At 45.3% G+C, this 16,458-nt stretch overlaps 1 protein-coding gene across 1 annotated transcript; it reads left to right on the top strand.

Moving 5' to 3' along the window:
• Positions 1-5,409: 5,409 nt before the first annotated feature.
• Positions 5,410-16,117, top strand: MAFG (MAF bZIP transcription factor G). The gene is made up of 3 exons (XM_069752542.1): positions 5,410-5,640; positions 8,731-8,794; positions 10,188-16,117. Exons 2-3 carry the CDS (start codon positions 8,756-8,758, stop codon positions 10,638-10,640), a joined length of 492 nt encoding a protein of 163 aa, XP_069608643.1. The 5' UTR covers positions 5,410-5,640; positions 8,731-8,755; the 3' UTR covers positions 10,641-16,117.
• Positions 16,118-16,458: the final 341 nt, after the last annotated feature.

The raw sequence follows: 16,458 nt of genomic DNA, 5'->3' as shown, positions 1-16,458 counted from the left end.
GTACAGTGTATATATACAGGACAGGAGGAGTGGTACTGTGCAGTGTATATATACAGGACAGGAGGAGTGGTACTGTGCAGTGTATATATACAGGAGGAGTGGTACTGTGCAGTGTATATATACAGGACAGGAGGAGTGGTACTGTGCAGTGTATATATACAGGAGGAGTGGTACTGTGCAGTGTATATATACAGGACAGGAGGAGTGGTACTGTGCAGTGTATATATACAGGACAGGAGGAGTGGTACTGTGCAGTGTATATATACAGGAGGAGTGGTACTGTGCAGTGTATATATACAGGACAGGAGGAGTGGTACTGTGCAGTGTATATATACAGGACAGGAGGAGTGGTACTGTGCAGTTTATATATACAGGACAGGAGGAGTGGTACTGTGCAGTGTATATATACAGGACAGGAGGAGTGGTACTGTGCAGTGTATATATACAGGAGGAGTGGTACTGTGCAGTGTATATATACAGGACAGGAGGAGTGGTACTGTGCAGTGTATATATACAGGACAGGAGGAGTGGTACTGTGCAGTGTATATATACAGGACAGGAGGAGTGGTACTGTGCAGTGTATATATACAGGAGGAGTGGTACTGTGCAGTGTATATATACAGGAGGAGAGGTACTGTGCAGTGTATATATACAGGAGGAGTGGTACTGTGCAGTGTATATATACAGGACAGGAGGAGTGGTACTGTGCAGTGTATATATACAGGACAGGAGGAGTGGTACTGTGCAGTGTATATATACAGGAGGAGTGGTACTGTGCAGTGTATATATACAGGACAGGAGGAGTGGTACTGTGCAGTGTATATATACAGGAGGAGTGGTACTGTGCAGTGTATATATACAGGAGGAGTGGTACTGTGCAGTGTATATATACAGGAGGAGTGGTACTGTGCAGTGTATATATACAGGAGGAGTGGTACTGTGCAGTGTATATATACAGGACAGGAGGAGTGGTACTGTGCAGTGTATATATACAGGAGGAGTGGTACTGTGCAGTGTATATATACAGGAGGAGAGGTACTGTGCAGTGTATATATACAGGAGGAGAGGTACTGTGCAGTGTATATATACAGGAGAAGTGGTACTGTGCAGTGTATATATACAGGAGAAGTGGTACTGTGCAGTGTATATATACAGGAGGAGTGGTACTGTGCAGTGTATATATACAGGAGGAGTGGTACTGTGCAGTGTATATATACAGGACAGGAGGAGTGGTACTGTGCAGTGTATATATACAGGACAGGAGGAGTGGTACTGTGCAGTGTATATATACAGGACAGGAGGAGTGGTACTGTGCAGTGTATATATACAGGAGGAGAGGTACTGTGCAGTGTATATATACAGGACAGTAGGAGAGGTACTGTGCAGTGTATATATACAGGAGGAGAGGTACTGTGCAGTGTATATATACAGGAGGAGTGGTACTGTGCAGTGTATATATACAGGAGGAGTGGTACTGTGCAGTGTATATATACAGGACAGGAGGAGTGGTACTGTGCAGTGTATATATACAGGAGGAGTGGTACTGTGCAGTGTATATATACAGGAGAAGTGGTACTGTGCAGTGTATATATACAGGAGGAGTGGTACTGTGCAGTGTATATATACAGGAGGAGTGGTACTGTGCAGTGTATATATACAGGACAGGAGGAGTGGTACTGTGCAGTGTATATATACAGGACAGGAGGAGTGGTACTGTGCAGTGTATATATACAGGACAGGAGGAGTGGTACTGTGCAGTGTATATATACAGGAGGAGAGGTACTGTGCAGTGTATATATACAGGACAGTAGGAGAGGTACTGTGCAGTGTATATATACAGGAGGAGAGGTACTGTGCAGTGTATATATACAGGAGAAGTGGTACTGTGCAGTGTATATATACAGGACAGGAGGAGTGGTACTGTACAGTGTATATATACAGGACAGGAGGAGTGGTACTGTGCAGTGTATATATACAGGACAGGAGGAGTGGTACTGTGCAGTGTATATATACAGGAGGAGTGGTACTGTGCAGTGTATATATACAGGACAGGAGGAGTGGTACTGTGCAGTGTATATATACAGGACAGGAGGAGTGGTACTGTGCAGTGTATATATACAGGAGGAGAGGTACTGTGCAGTGTATATATACAGGAGAAGAGGTACTGTGCAGTGTATATATACAGGAGGAGTGGTACTGTGCAGTGTATATATACAGGACAGGAGGAGTGGTACTGTGCAGTGTATATATACAGGAGGAGAGGTACTGTGCAGTGTATATATACAGGAGAAGAGGTACTGTGCAGTGTATATATACAGGAGAAGTGGTACTGTGCAGTGTATATATACAGGAGAAGTGGTACTGTGCAGTGTATATATACAGGAGGAGTGGTACTGTGCAGTGTATATATACAGGACAGGAGGAGTGGTACTGTGCAGTGTATATATACAGGAGGAGTGGTACTGTGCAGTGTATATATACAGGACAGGAGGAGTGGTACTGTGCAGTGTATATATACAGGAGGAGTGGTACTGTGCAGTGTATATATACAGGACAGGAGGAGTGGTACTGTGCAGTGTATATATACAGGAGGAGTGGTACTGTGCAGTGTATATATACAGGACAGGAGGAGTGGTACTGTGCATTGTATATATATAGGACAGGAGGAGTGGTACTGTGCATTGTATATATACAGGACAGGAGGAGTGGTACTGTGCAGTGTATATATACAGGAGGAGTGGTACTGTGCAGTGTATATATACAGGACAGGAGGAGTGGTACTGTGCAGTGTATATATACAGGACAGGAGGAGTAGTACCGTGCAACGTATATATACAGGAGGAGAGGTACTGTGCAGTGCGTGTGTGTGTATATATATATATATTGTATGTATACAGAATAAAACGGGTACTGAGGATTGCACCCAGTATACAGGACAGAAATTGGAGTGTGCATAACATACAGTCATAGCTGAAAGTGTTGGCACTTTCAACAGGGCAGATAAGCTCGCCTGCGTAGGAGTGCAATGCCGGGGAGCCATGAATCAACAGGAGGGCGGCAATCATAAGAAGATGGGAGGCGCCGGACCTGTGACACCCATTGGACCATACTGCCCACCTGGGGGATTTGTGAGAGACAGAAACTAAAAATAAATCCAGGAAATCATATTTGATGGTTTTTTAAAGGGAACCGGTCACCCCCAAAATCCAAGATGAGCTAAGCCCACCGGTATCGGGCTTATCTACAGCATTCTGGAATGCTATGAAGATGGGAGGCTCCGGACCGCCCGCCCAGGTGAGTATAATCTAACCTTTTTTTCTTCTCTTTCAGGATACATCGGGGGCTTATCTACAGCATTACAGAATACTGTAGATAAGCCCGATGCCGGTGGGCTTAGCTCATCTTGGATTTTGGGGGTGACAGGTTCCCTTTAAATAATTTACATTTCATTTTATTGCATGAAATGAGTATTTGATCACCTACCAATCAGCAAGAATTCTGGTTCTCGTTGCCTGTTAGTTTTTCTTTAAGAAGCCCTCCTACTCTGCACTTATTACCTGTATTAATTGCACCTGTTTTTACTCATCTGTATAAGACACTTGTCCACCACTCAATCACACTCCAACTTCTCCACCATGGCCAAGACCAAAGAGCTGAGTAAGGACACCAGGGGAAAAAAATTGTAGGCTGCACAAGGCTGGGATGGAGTACAGGACAATAGTCAAGCAGCTTGGTGAGAAGGCAACAACTATTGGCATAATTATTAGAAAATGGAAAAAAACACAAGATGACTGTCCATCTTCCTTGGTCTGGGGCACCATGCAGGATCTCGCCTTGTGGGGTAAGGATGATTTTGAGAGCGGTTAGGAATCAGCCCAGAACTACATGAGATGACCACAGTCTCAAAAATTATTAGTAACACCCTATGCCGGCATGGATTTAAATCCTGCACGGCATGCAAGGTCCCACTGCTCATGCCACAATATGTCCAAGCCCATTTGAAATTTGCCAATGATGATCCAAAGGAGGCATGAGAGAAGGTCATGTGGTCAGATGAGAGCAAAATAAAACTTTTCGGTATTGACTCCACTCACCGTATTTGGAGGAAGAAGGATGAGTATAACCTCAAGAACATCATCCCAACCATGAAGCATGGTGGGGGAAATCTCATACTTTGGGGGTGCTATTCTGAAAAGGGGACTGCACCGTATTGACGGGAGGATGGATGGGGTCATGTATCACAAGATTTTGGCCAACAACCTCTTTCCCTCAGTAAGAGCATTGAAGATGGGTCATAACTGGGTCTTCCAGCATAATGACCTGAAACACACAGCCCGGGCAACTAAGATGTGGCTGCGTATGAAGCATGTCACGGTACTGGTGTGGCCTAATCAGTCTCCAGACCTGAACCCAATAGAAAATCTTTGGTGGGAGCAGAAACTCAATATTTCCCTGTGACAGCCCCAAAACCTAGAAGATCTGGATGGAGGAGTGGGCCAAAATCCTTGGGCTAGTGCAGTCATCGAAGAGCTAATACCATATTGGTGTCAGAGATCAGCAGTAGATCAGGGGGGTCCGTTATAATTAACCAGGTCACATTCAAACAAAGTGTCGGGGCCGATGAGTTAGGAGGAAACCAAGAATTCCTGTTCTTCTGTGACAAGGAGCATTCAGTAGCGGAGAGGACGTGCCGACGGGCGTGGGGTGTCGGCGTCCTGTGGGTACCTGCTTGTTCTCAGCCGGGACAGTCGGGGACTGGAGTAACATTTCTGGTGATACCGATGCCGACATCGCGCAGCCACGACTCATCCCCATCTGCCGAAAAGTGACCGCTCCAGAAATCACAACGGTTTCGCACAATTTTATGTTGCACAAATATTTATGGTTTTCTGCCAATATTGTGGTGTGAATCGGACCAGGGCCTGTGTGTTACCTCCTGCCCGGGTGAGGCAGGTTTGTTACTGGCGCTGCCCCATGGCGCTTCTCTGGGCCTCCTCCTGCCACTGTTCCTATTTGTCTCCCCACGGGATATGGAGATCACTGGGGGTCCCTGGGAAGCGGGCTCTGCAGGACCTGGCCTTACTGGAGTGGGGGGCACCAATGTTTGCCTTCCACACTCTCAGATCTGCTGGGGGGCAGTGATCAGTACCTTGGCTATAGACAACTTTCAATTCTGGACATACCCTTTAAGTGTTAGATCCTATTTAAGAATACCCCTTTAAATGGTCCTATTTGTGAATTCTGGGAATACCCCTTTAAGTGTTAGGTCCCATTTGTGACTACCCCTTTAAGTGCTATGTGCGGAGCAGACAGCCCCCTACTTTGTGCCTCAGCCCCCTGCTCCCCGGCACACAGGTCTGCGCTTCCCCTACCCAGAACAGCCCAGCGCCTGACTCCTCCCCCACATGTGACTGATCACATGGCCATGACATCAACAAAGGTCCTTTAACCCCCTGTGCTCAGGCATCTACCAAGGATCCAGCGCCGAGGACCGAAGTGAGGGGTCATCGATCCCGGAGCCGCGTCACGTGATCCCCCGGCAGCGCTCGGTCACCGCGGACGCCCCTGTTATGCGAGCTGTTACGTCACTGCTGCCGTGATGTCATGAGGAAGACGAAGGGGCGGAGTTGTGATTGACAGGTGGTTTGGGGCTGGGGCAGGTGCCTGCTGGAGGCTCCGGCCGCCCGGTGTCCTGGCTGTGGGCAGTGTGGTGGGCAGTGAGCCGGTGTTCTGTGCCCCCCGGGGCTGACACCCACCTCACCTCAGCTGCTGCATCTGGGCCAAACTTTGGCGTCTCTGAGACAATGAGCCGCGTACAGGCACATGGCAGCAGACTGGCCGGACATGGTGCTGCTGTAGCAAACAGCCAGCTGTGAGCAGGGGAAAAAGCCCTACAGGCCATGAGCTGCCCCCGGATCACCACAAGTCCCAGCACAACCTCGACCCCAAGGCTGACAGTTGTGCCCCTCCCCCCGGCCGTGACGTGCAGGGATAGTGCAGATTTTCCGGTATATGTGACGTAGGTGCTGCACAGATGCGCTGTCATGATGCTGCTGCACAGTGACTGTGTCCCGCTAGATGGCGCTATCTCACTACTCATTCCTTGTGTGAGGTGCCGCCTGTATAGCGCTGCCGTCCATCCTGTCAGACGCTTCCTGATGGGACTTGTGTCCATACAGAGGTCGGCTGCCATGTCTCATGGTTATACATAGGTCCAAAGTGTCCCGGGGGCTCTGTCAGCACCACGAGGTCAGGCGCATGTTGGTCCTAGTACTGTGAGCAGCCTATAGGTGCCACCATGGCCTGCAGCGTCTCCAGACTTGTCTCCCATCAAGCACATATGGGACATCATTAGTCAGCAATTGCAGAGGAAGCTGCCAGCAGCGGATCTTGATGATGTGCCAAAATTCATTCAGTGCAGCAGAACATTCCTCAGACAACCATTAACCCCTTAAAGGGAACCTATCACCCCCAAAATGGAAGGTGAGCTAAGCCCACCGGCATCAGGGGCTTATCTACAGCATTCTGGAATGCTGTAGATAAGCCCCTGATTTAACCTGAAAGATGAGAAAAAGAGGTTAGATTATACTCACGCAGGCGGTCCGATCCGATGGGCGTCGCGGTCCGGGGCCTCCCATCTTTTTACGATCACGTCCTCTTCTTGTCTTCATGCTCCGGCGCAGGCGTACTTTGTCTGCCCTCAACAGGGAGATAAAGTACGCCTGCGCCGGAATCGCGGCTGCATCATGAAGACAAGAGGGCGTGATCTTAAGAAGATGGGAGGCTCCGGACCGGACGCTCATCGGACACGGACCACAGCGGGACCGCCCCTGGGTGAGTATAATCTAACCTCTTTTTCTCATCTTTCAGGTAACATCGGGAGCTTATCTACAGCATTACAGAATGCTGTAGATAAGCCCCTGATGCCGGTGGGCTTAGCTCATCTTGGATTTGGGGGGGGTGACAGGTTCTCTTTAACCCCCAAGGCGTTAATGACCGGGCCAATTTTTACAATTCTGACCACTGTCCCTTTATGAGGTTATAACTCTGGAACGCTTCAACGGATCCTAGTGATTCTGACATTGTTTTCTCGTGACATATTGTACTTTATGATAGTGGTAAAATTTCCTTGACATTACTTGCGTTTATTTCTGGGAAAAAAACAGAAATTTGGCAAACATTTTGAAAATTTCACTATTTTCCAACTTTAAATTTTCATGCCCTTAAATCACAGAGATATGTCGCAGAAAATACTTAATAAGTAACATTTCCCACATGACTACTTTACATCAGCACAATTTTGGAATAAAAACTTTCCCCAAAAAATTATTTTTTAGCCCCCAGTTTTGTATTTTCCCGAGTGTAAGAGGAGAAATTGTACCCCAAAAGTTGTTGTCCAACTTGTCCTGACTGCGCTGATACCCCATATGTGGGGGTAAACCACTGTTTGGGCGCATGGCAGAGCTCCGAAGGGAATGATCACCGTTTTACTTTTTCAACACAGAATTGGCTAGAATTGAGATCGGACGTCATGTTGCATTTGCAAAGCCCCTGATGTCCCTAAACAGTGGAAACCCCCCAATTCTAACTCCAACCCTAACCACACCCCTAACCCCAACACACCCCTAACCCAACTGTAAACGTAATCCAAACCCCATCCCTAACTTTAGCCTCAACCCTATCCCTAATGGGAAAATGGAAATAAATACATTTTTTTATTTTATTATTTTTCCCTAACTAAGGGGGTGATGAAGGGGGGTTTGATTTACTATTTATAGTGGATTTTTATGATTGGCATCTGTCGCACATTAAAAGATGCTTTTTATTGCAAAAAATATTTTTTGCGTCTCCAAATTCTGAGAGCTATAATGTTTCCATATTTTGGTCCACAGAGTCATGTGAGATCTTGTTTTTTGCAGGACGAGTTGACGTTTTTATTGGTACCATTTTCGGGCACGTGACATTTTTTGATCGCTTTTTATTCCGATTTTTGTTAGGCAGAATGACCAAAAACCAGTAATTCGTGAATTTCTTTGTCCAAATATATATGGACCTAACTGTATATTGTTAAAATAATTAGAAAACCATATATCCTTTCTCATGCACTTCACAAATGCTTACTACTTTGTGTTGGTAAAGAGCATAAAATCCCAATAAAATACATTTAAATTTGCGAGTGTAACTTGAAAAAAATATTGAAAACTTCACGGGGAATGAATACTTTTTTAAGGCACTGTATGTAAGTGACTTTTTTTTTGCACACGCATTATTGTTCCCATAACTACATTTGTTCATGAAAGACCAACCACAGTGTGAGAATGTGAATTCCTGGTTTCGCGTGTAACGTGGCTCCTGTACATGGGACTTTTGTGCCTTAGTATGACCAGCTCTAGCACTTTTCTCTCTCTGGCTCCGATTCTCTGTGTATACAGCTACATGTCTTTGTGGATATATATGGTTGCACACAGGATACTGCGTGCTGCTGTCTGATACAGCATTGTGCTGACTCAGCATGACTCGCCTGCTCGGCTTCTCTTTCCCTCCCAGCTTATTTTTAAAGTTAAGTCCACTGGGGATTGTAATTGCCTTTGTCCTCATCTTTATTAAATTGGGTGAGAGATCAGGACCGCAGGACACATAGACAGCAATAGGTTAGGGGGCAGATGAGATGATGTGCTGAGAGGCCAGGTTTTCGAGGTCAGACTAACACATTGCTTCCTCTCTCTGTAGTTTGCTGACACACGGTTCCCAGGGTATGACGACTCTCAGCAAGGGAAACAGCAAAGCTCTGAAGGTAAGAACACCCCCTTACATTTGGTGTAGGCCCCGGATCTAATCATGGATGCATTGCTGGTGGTCCACGTGCCGTGCATAAGACAAATGCCTTCTCAGCTTTTGTCTTGGAGATCACAAAACTAAAGTTGACCAGGCTGCCATAGTCTCCAACAGTTGTATTCATCTGAATTGTAAGTAGGCTGTTAAACCAGAAGATAATTTTTAGGCTGCTTTCACACCTCAGAATTAAAAAAGTATTCTGGCTCCACAGGGTGGTGATAACTTATAGAATGATGGGGGATCAATTGCTGTGAAGCCTGTTGTGAGTTCTGTTTTTGGGCTCCCTCCGGTGGTTACTGATGGTACTGGGTGACTTGTGTTCTCTGCGGTCTCTGGTGTCCACCTGTTCCATCAGGTTATGGGAGTTTCCTATTTAACCTGGCTTTTTTGTCATTTCCTCGCCGGCTATCAATGTAATCAGCGTGTCTTTTTACCTCTGCTCCCTGCGTCTGTTATCTTCAGGACAAGCTAAGTTTTGATTTTTCCTGTTCCACGTTTTGCTTTATTTTTGTCTTAGTCCAGCTTGCAGATATGTGATTCCTTGCTGCTGGTTGCTCTAGTGGGCTGAAATTACTCCTCATGTTCCATGAGTTGGCACATGAGTTCAAGTAATTTCAGGATGGTTTTTTGAAGGGTTTTTCGCTGACCGCGCAGTTCACTTTTGTATCCTCTGCTATCTAGCTTTAGCGGGCCTCATTTTTGCTGATTCTGTTTTCATAACTGCGTATGTGCTTTTCTCTCGTTTCACCGTTATTGCGTGTGAGGGGCTGCTATTTCTGTGGGGTGTTTCTCTGGAGGCAAGTGAGGTCTGTGTTTCTTCTAATAGGGGAAGTTAATCCTTCGGCTGGCGCGAGACGTCTAGGAATCATCGTAGGCACGTTCCCCGGCTACTGCTAGTTGTGTGTTTAGGTTCAGGATCGCGGTCAGCTCAGGTTCCATCACCCTAGAGCTTGTTTTGTTTTTGTGCTTGTCCTTTTGTGATCCCCTGCCATTGGGATCATGACAGAAGCCCCCAGATTGTATAGTTGTCCCTAACCATCTTTTTTCCTTCATCTAACATTGCTGTTTTAATGACTTGTCAATAGATTCACTATTTCTGTCCCCTTGATTTGGTAGTTTTCTGGCATTTCATCCTTGATGTTGGGTCAGTTCACACAACCTCACGATGACGTTTGCCTTGTGAGGAGTTTGATCTCCGGTAACACAATGAAGATGATGTGTACCCACTAAGGGGCATGAATACTTCCATAAATACCATCCATCACATGGCATATTAGGACATCAAACCTTTGACAAGCGTTAGTGTGCATCTTTCTGGTGCGATTTGTACTATTTTTCTGCTTTACATTTAGGTAAAGAGGGAGCCCGGGGAGAATGGAACCAGTCTTACGGATGAAGAATTGGTCACCATGTCTGTGCGGGAGCTGAACCAGCATCTCCGTGGTTTGACCAAGGAGGAGATCATCCAGCTGAAGCAACGACGACGTACGCTAAAGAACCGTGGCTATGCTGCAAGCTGCAGGGTAAAGCGGGTAACGCAAAAAGAAGAACTGGAGAAGCAGAAGGCAGAATTGCAGCAGGAGGTGGAGAAGCTCGCCTCTGAGAATGCTAGCATGCGCCAAGAGCTGGACTCTCTAAGGTCAAAGTATGAAGCCCTGCAGAACTTTGCCAGGACTGTAGCGAGGAATCCCATCAACCCTCCGAGGGGGGCATATACACCTGGCATGAGGCCTCTTATACCAGGGAAAGTAGCTGCCACTAGTGTCATTACCATAGTGAAGTCTAAAACAGAGGCACGTTCTTAGTGGTGCGCCAAACAGGATGCCACTACTGACCTCCCCAAGCATTTCCCAAAGCTCATGTACCCAAAGATTTCCTTAGCTACTGGAAAGGTTTCTAGACACTCGGTGGTATAATCTGTAGAAGAAGTTGGGGTTTTGGGTTCTGTGGCTGGGAATATGACTTTTCGGCATTTGTGTCTTTGCAGCAGGAGTGGAAGTGACAATTAGTGGGAGGTCTCGCACTAAGCTTCATGACGCGGTGTGTCAGCACACAGTCCAAACCTTGGCAATCAGAATGGCTAGTGATAGAGCTGCAAAGTCACCAGCTTTAGTTTCCACACTTGAAAGTAGGCTTTGTCTGTGTTTCCGTCCCGTTGAGCCTTCAGTGTATAGTGTGACGTCAGGTTGTGCTACTCGTCCTGGATCGGTGTGTGCAGTGGATACTTGAAGTACGCGGTGTTGTGGCTCCGTCTGTACTGTGCGATGCCGGTGGTTCTGCTTCTTTGTGGAATAGTGACTGGCGCCCTTGTATGCAGTTCTTCCGCGTGTCGTGTAGTTTGTGATTTCAGACTATGCTGCTCCTTTTTGGATTCGTGGTTGTGTGGTCACGCAGCTTCTGGGTCGGCGTGCTGTCCTGTGTTGTCCGAGTATGCGTTCTGTTGTGGTCAGTGTGCAGTTGTCACTTGGGCTAGTGAATGTTATGGTTTGTTATCAATGTGGTGAGATATCTTTTGAAGTTGGTGGCGTTTCTGTGCCAAATTTTATGTATTCGAAAATGTTGATGGCTGCTTTCACGTTGCTTTGATGGGAACAGCATTTTTGTACTCTGAGGGTATATACACTGTACTTATCGAGTAATAACCATGTGGCCCAGTCCAAAATTTCCAGACCTTTGTAAGTTGTGCTGAAACGGACTGTGTCAGCACCGAATGACTGTTCAAACCAAGTACAAGCGCTTTGTGCACCATGGCGGGGCCAATCATTTAAGTGCACCTTTTCACCCGCTTGTTTTCCCTCTATCTCAGCCCCCTCTTTTGATCGACAGCTCTGGCTTTATAGACCAGCAAGAGGGTGGAGATGGATGCAAAATAAGTAGGTGGGACTTACTGAGTGCCAGTGCTTGGTTTGAACAGTCATTCTTTGCTAACAGAGTCGCTTGAAGCTTTCTGTATGAAAGTCACTAGGGTCATTTCTACACTTTTAACAGAGGCCACCTAAACCAGAAAGGTGGTTAATAGTGGTGGGATTGTCTTGAGAGGAGCTATACCAATCATGCCATGATCCAATTTATTTATAATTTATGATCAGATATCACAATTTAAAGCCTTTTATCATTAGCATTTGATAGTAACGTTTGTAGATCCTAAGTCAAGTAGATTACCTTTTGAGCTCCGAAAAAAATGTACCAGTTAAAATCTGTTCACTAAACCGCCTTCCACTTCTGGTCTTCCACAACTTGGGTCTAATGAAAGTCAGAATCTGCAGAGTAATGTTGGCCACGTTCCTACTGGTGGCATTGTACAAGTGAGATGGGGTATATTATTCTGTTATTTGTAAGGTACAGCTGTTCATAGAGCATAGAAAGCAGATGCCCAATATGGGTATGAGTATTCGTGACATCACTGGACATATTGATGATGTCATCATTCCTAATAATTTGCTTTGTAAGCAAAATGAGGAGCCCTGTATTAATAGTGATATGTGTGCAACCAGTTGGTTTTAATTGTGATGATGTTGTAAATTATTAGGGTCCAACAGGTTTCAAAAATTCTTTTTGATTTATGTTATGTATAGGATATTTTATGGCGCAAATATGCGTTGTCATAGAATGATCAATACAACCGAATATATCCAATCATACGTATATAAGGTGTGTTGCTTACATTGTTGTGACTGTCCATGGTCTGTGTTCACATCTGCATTGCATTGCCAACTGAGGAATCCAATACAGGAGGGAACATGGACCTGAAATATGATGGGAAACAAGACTAACAGAAGGTCACGTCTGGAACGTTCTTACCTCCCGTTCTTGATGCTGCTGCCCATTCTAGACATTTGTGCTTTGTATGGCATATTACACACATATTGATGACCTTCTGATTAGTTATCAGATTATGGTATTATGCCAAAGGTTAACAGGGCTGAGCGTTCACTAAATATACTGTTTTTCAAATGTTTCTATACCTTGGCACTCTGTACCAGTCATGTCACTTAAAGTGGTGCAGATGCAAAAGAACAGATGTCCGGCCACCTTACTGAAAGTGCGGCTACTGGAGAAAACGAGCTAATTTCTTCCTACACATGAGTCCAGTGGGCGGTCCTACTAGTGACTGACCACTCTCTCTGCCAGCACAGTCATACAGGGAAGACTGTCAATCACTGGTAGGACCGCCCACTGGACTTGTATGTATACAAACACCAAGGATTTCACTGAATAAAATGAACGTTCTACTGAAACATTTCCCACAAAAGTGTCTATCCATCTGCTCAGCTCCTGCTCTATAATACCTGGCCTACAGATCAGATACCATTTTCAACATGACAGGTTCCCTAAATCAAAGACCATTGTAATCAGCATAGATCATAGGAGTATTTTACAGCCTTATGTTGGTGGAGCATCCTTTTATGTTAATTAGGTCAATCTGCCCATAATATTTACAGTGAAATTAACAGATAAATAGCAGTCAACTATTTAAAAAGCATACATGGTCAACTGGGCCCCCCAAAATGTAGGTAGATGTGCCAATATTTGACCTGTCGTCATATTTTTACAGAAAATGTAAGCACTAGTAAGGGGGCAGTTACACGATTCCCAATAATCGTAGGGTCTAAACAGCGCTGATCACCCGATTAATGAGCGAAACCGGCTTTCATAAAATGATCCCTTGGTTTTCTTGCTTAAAAGATCATCATTTTGGCAGAGCATCATACTGTGTAAGCCGAGAATGGTTGCTGGCTTTCAGTCATGGGGGTGTGCATAGAGTGGGTTGTCACCGCTCAGTATACTGTGAGCTGTGACTGTAAGGCTACGTTCACATTTGCATTGTGCGCCGCTGCGTCGGCGACGCAACGCAAATAAAAATGCACGCAAAAACGCTGCGTTTTGCGACGCATGCGTCCTTTTTTTGCCGAAATTTGGACGCAAAAAAATGCAACTTGTTGCGTTTTCTGCGCCCAACACTTGCGGCAAAAAAACCGCATGCGTCGCACAACGCAGCACAACGCATGTCCATGCGCCCCCCATGTTAAATATAGGGGCGCATGACGCATGCGTCGCCGCAGCGTTTCCCGACGCTGCGTCGGGAAGTGCTAATGTGAACGTAGCCTAAGCGCGCCCCGGCAACGATGCCCATGTGAGCTGTCATTCATTGTGCCAGTGCTTGCTCTTAATGCTGCGAACGGTGCCTCTATACTAAAAGCTGACAGCCCCCAGGAGGAATACAGTTAATTTTCTCCACGTAGTCGCCCTTTCAGTACAGCCGCTATTAACCCAATATCTCCTAGCTAACAACGTTTGGGGATGACCGGTTCCCAGTAATATACTCACCTGGTAAGGTAGCGCTTAGTGTACAAATTAAGCATGTTCTATTATGGCGCAAGTAGTTCAAGAAGGCTAACATTTAGCATGGAGAGTCCTAAGGCGAACCTATACAGAAGGTCACTCCAAAAAAATGTATACCATGCAATATACTTTATTTATTACAATGGTTCCTTATGCTTGGCATCCATCCTGACTCTGGCTACTGGCAATTAACCTCCTGATTGTATGCGCCCGTCAATGTAGCTACAATACAATTTATTGAAAAAATGGAAATTAAAATATAAATATGACTTAGACATTAGATGACACCACAAATAAATAGGGAATGATATGAACATACAAATTATGGTAGTAACCAGGGCTGTGGAGTCGGTAAGCCAACCCACCGACTCAAACTCCTCAATTTCCATGACTCAGACTCCACCAAAATGGACCCGGACTCCGACTCCACAGCCCTGTCAGCGCTAAAAAAAACCCTCCGACTCCTCAATATCCATGACACCGACTCCACCACAATGGACTCCGACTCCACAGCCGTGGTAGTAACCCTGAGTGAAGTAATCACCAAATGATAAGACCTACAATTTCCAAAAGGAATTGGTACCACATCTATTTATCATATTCATGTTAGGTAAATTGTAGGTCTTATCATTTGATGAAATACTCCACTCTGGGTTACTACCGTAATTTATATGTTCATATCTTTCCCTATTTATTTGTTATGTGGTGCCATGTACTGGCTAATTCATATATTTATATTTTAATTATCATTTTGTATTTACCTGCTTAAATTTAAATTATTATTCTCTATGTACTTGCACTGATTGCTCATATTGGATTACCCCTCGAAAGAAAGCAGTCGCTCCCCAAAAGAATGGCACTCGCCAGATCCCAAACAACTAGAGTTGCCAAGTGAGTGGGTTCTCGCACACAAATCGGGTCTCCCTGACAGCGGTTGGCTGCTCCTGGTGACCGGACGCACTATCGCTCGGGAGTAGAGTGATACCGGTACCCGAGCGCTTCAGTACAATACAGCCGGAACGGTGAGGGACCTGACCGTGGCGCAGATTTGTGTTAGAGCGCATCCCCCATTGGCACTTTCTAATTGTAATTGTTTTTGGGTCTGGTGAGTGCGATTCTTTTGGGGGTGTCTTCTTTCTTTGATGAAGGGTCCTTCTGTGTTCTTTAACTTTTTTAGCTGCCTGGAAACTTTCTTATTGAACTGCAACTAGGGCTAATTTTTGGAGTAAGGCTTCTATTTTAAGCATACTCCAAAAAGCCCACACAATTGTGGTTGGGCTTTTTTGGGGGAAACGTGGTAGTAGCCGGACACCAGTAACCACCGAGCCGAACCATAGATATAAATATAAGATGCCTGGTGAGAATCCTCATGCCAGCACTTATCAAAAGCAACTGAGCTGAAGAGCTTTTCTAATAAATCAGGATATTGAGTATCTTTCTATATTGTATGAATACGAAAGTGGAGGAAAAAGCCTGATCCCTTTGTAGAATTAAATCCCATGGCGTAAACCTCGGCCTTGAGAGAATAGGGCCTTGACTCCTCATTACCATATATTGTGCCATGTGGTGGTCTCGCTGTGAACACTCGGGTGTTTGCTTTTCCATGGTTGGCCTTGCTGAACCCACCTTCCTGAAAATCTGTCTTCGAGTCACTGATGCAGGTTGTATCACGGACATATATACTGGTATTTATTGCTAAATTATTGTAGCATTTTCATCTGTACATAACTATAAAAGTGTATATGGTGTTATTTATTTCTGTATATTTGGGATGTCCATTTCTGATCCATGATCTCCAGCTGTCCTGGATCTCCGCTTGAGATTCGGAGGAGCCTGTTTGGAGCTATGGATGGTTTGGGAGTACCTCTGTTGTATATTATGTATGTTTGATATAAGGTCTATTTTATATTGTATATTGCCAATAAACATCTTATAAGGAGCTGTGTTTGTCTGAAATTAATTGGAGGAAGGGGATGGTGACTCATTTCTATACCACTGAAAAGTAAAGAAACACTATTGACAGGCTATATATGACTGGCACTTTATAATGGGACCTGCTGAAATCTTTGCCCCACTTCTCAGTATCCCTGGTAAGTTTAGCTGCGATTGGGTTTGGGGGATTTTTAAAAAGTTGACAAAGAATAGAGAGTATTCTGAACAATGAGAAAATAATGACCTGTACGCTATTCTTTCACAAACAATCCTTTTTTTAGTGACCCATATACAGTCGGTTACGAGCGACTATCGGACGAAATTCCAAAACGATGCCGGCTTCTTTTC

This window comes from Ranitomeya imitator, chromosome 2, assembly GCF_032444005.1.
Source record: "Ranitomeya imitator isolate aRanImi1 chromosome 2, aRanImi1.pri, whole genome shotgun sequence".
In the NCBI taxonomy this organism is placed as follows: domain Eukaryota; kingdom Metazoa; phylum Chordata; class Amphibia; order Anura; family Dendrobatidae; genus Ranitomeya; species Ranitomeya imitator.
Note: the sequence above shows the minus strand (reverse complement) of the source record. Positions and strands in the feature narration are given on the sequence as shown.

Excerpts from the sequence above, each read along its gene's own strand:
- MAFG (XM_069752542.1), top strand. The coding sequence starts at position 8,756 with ATGACGACTCTCAGCAAGGGAAACAGCAAAGCTCTGAAG. Across the intron at positions 8,795-10,187 it reads GAAACAGCAAAGCTCTGAAG|GTAAAGAGGGAGCCCGGGGA; the intron begins GTAAGAACACCC and ends CTTTACATTTAG.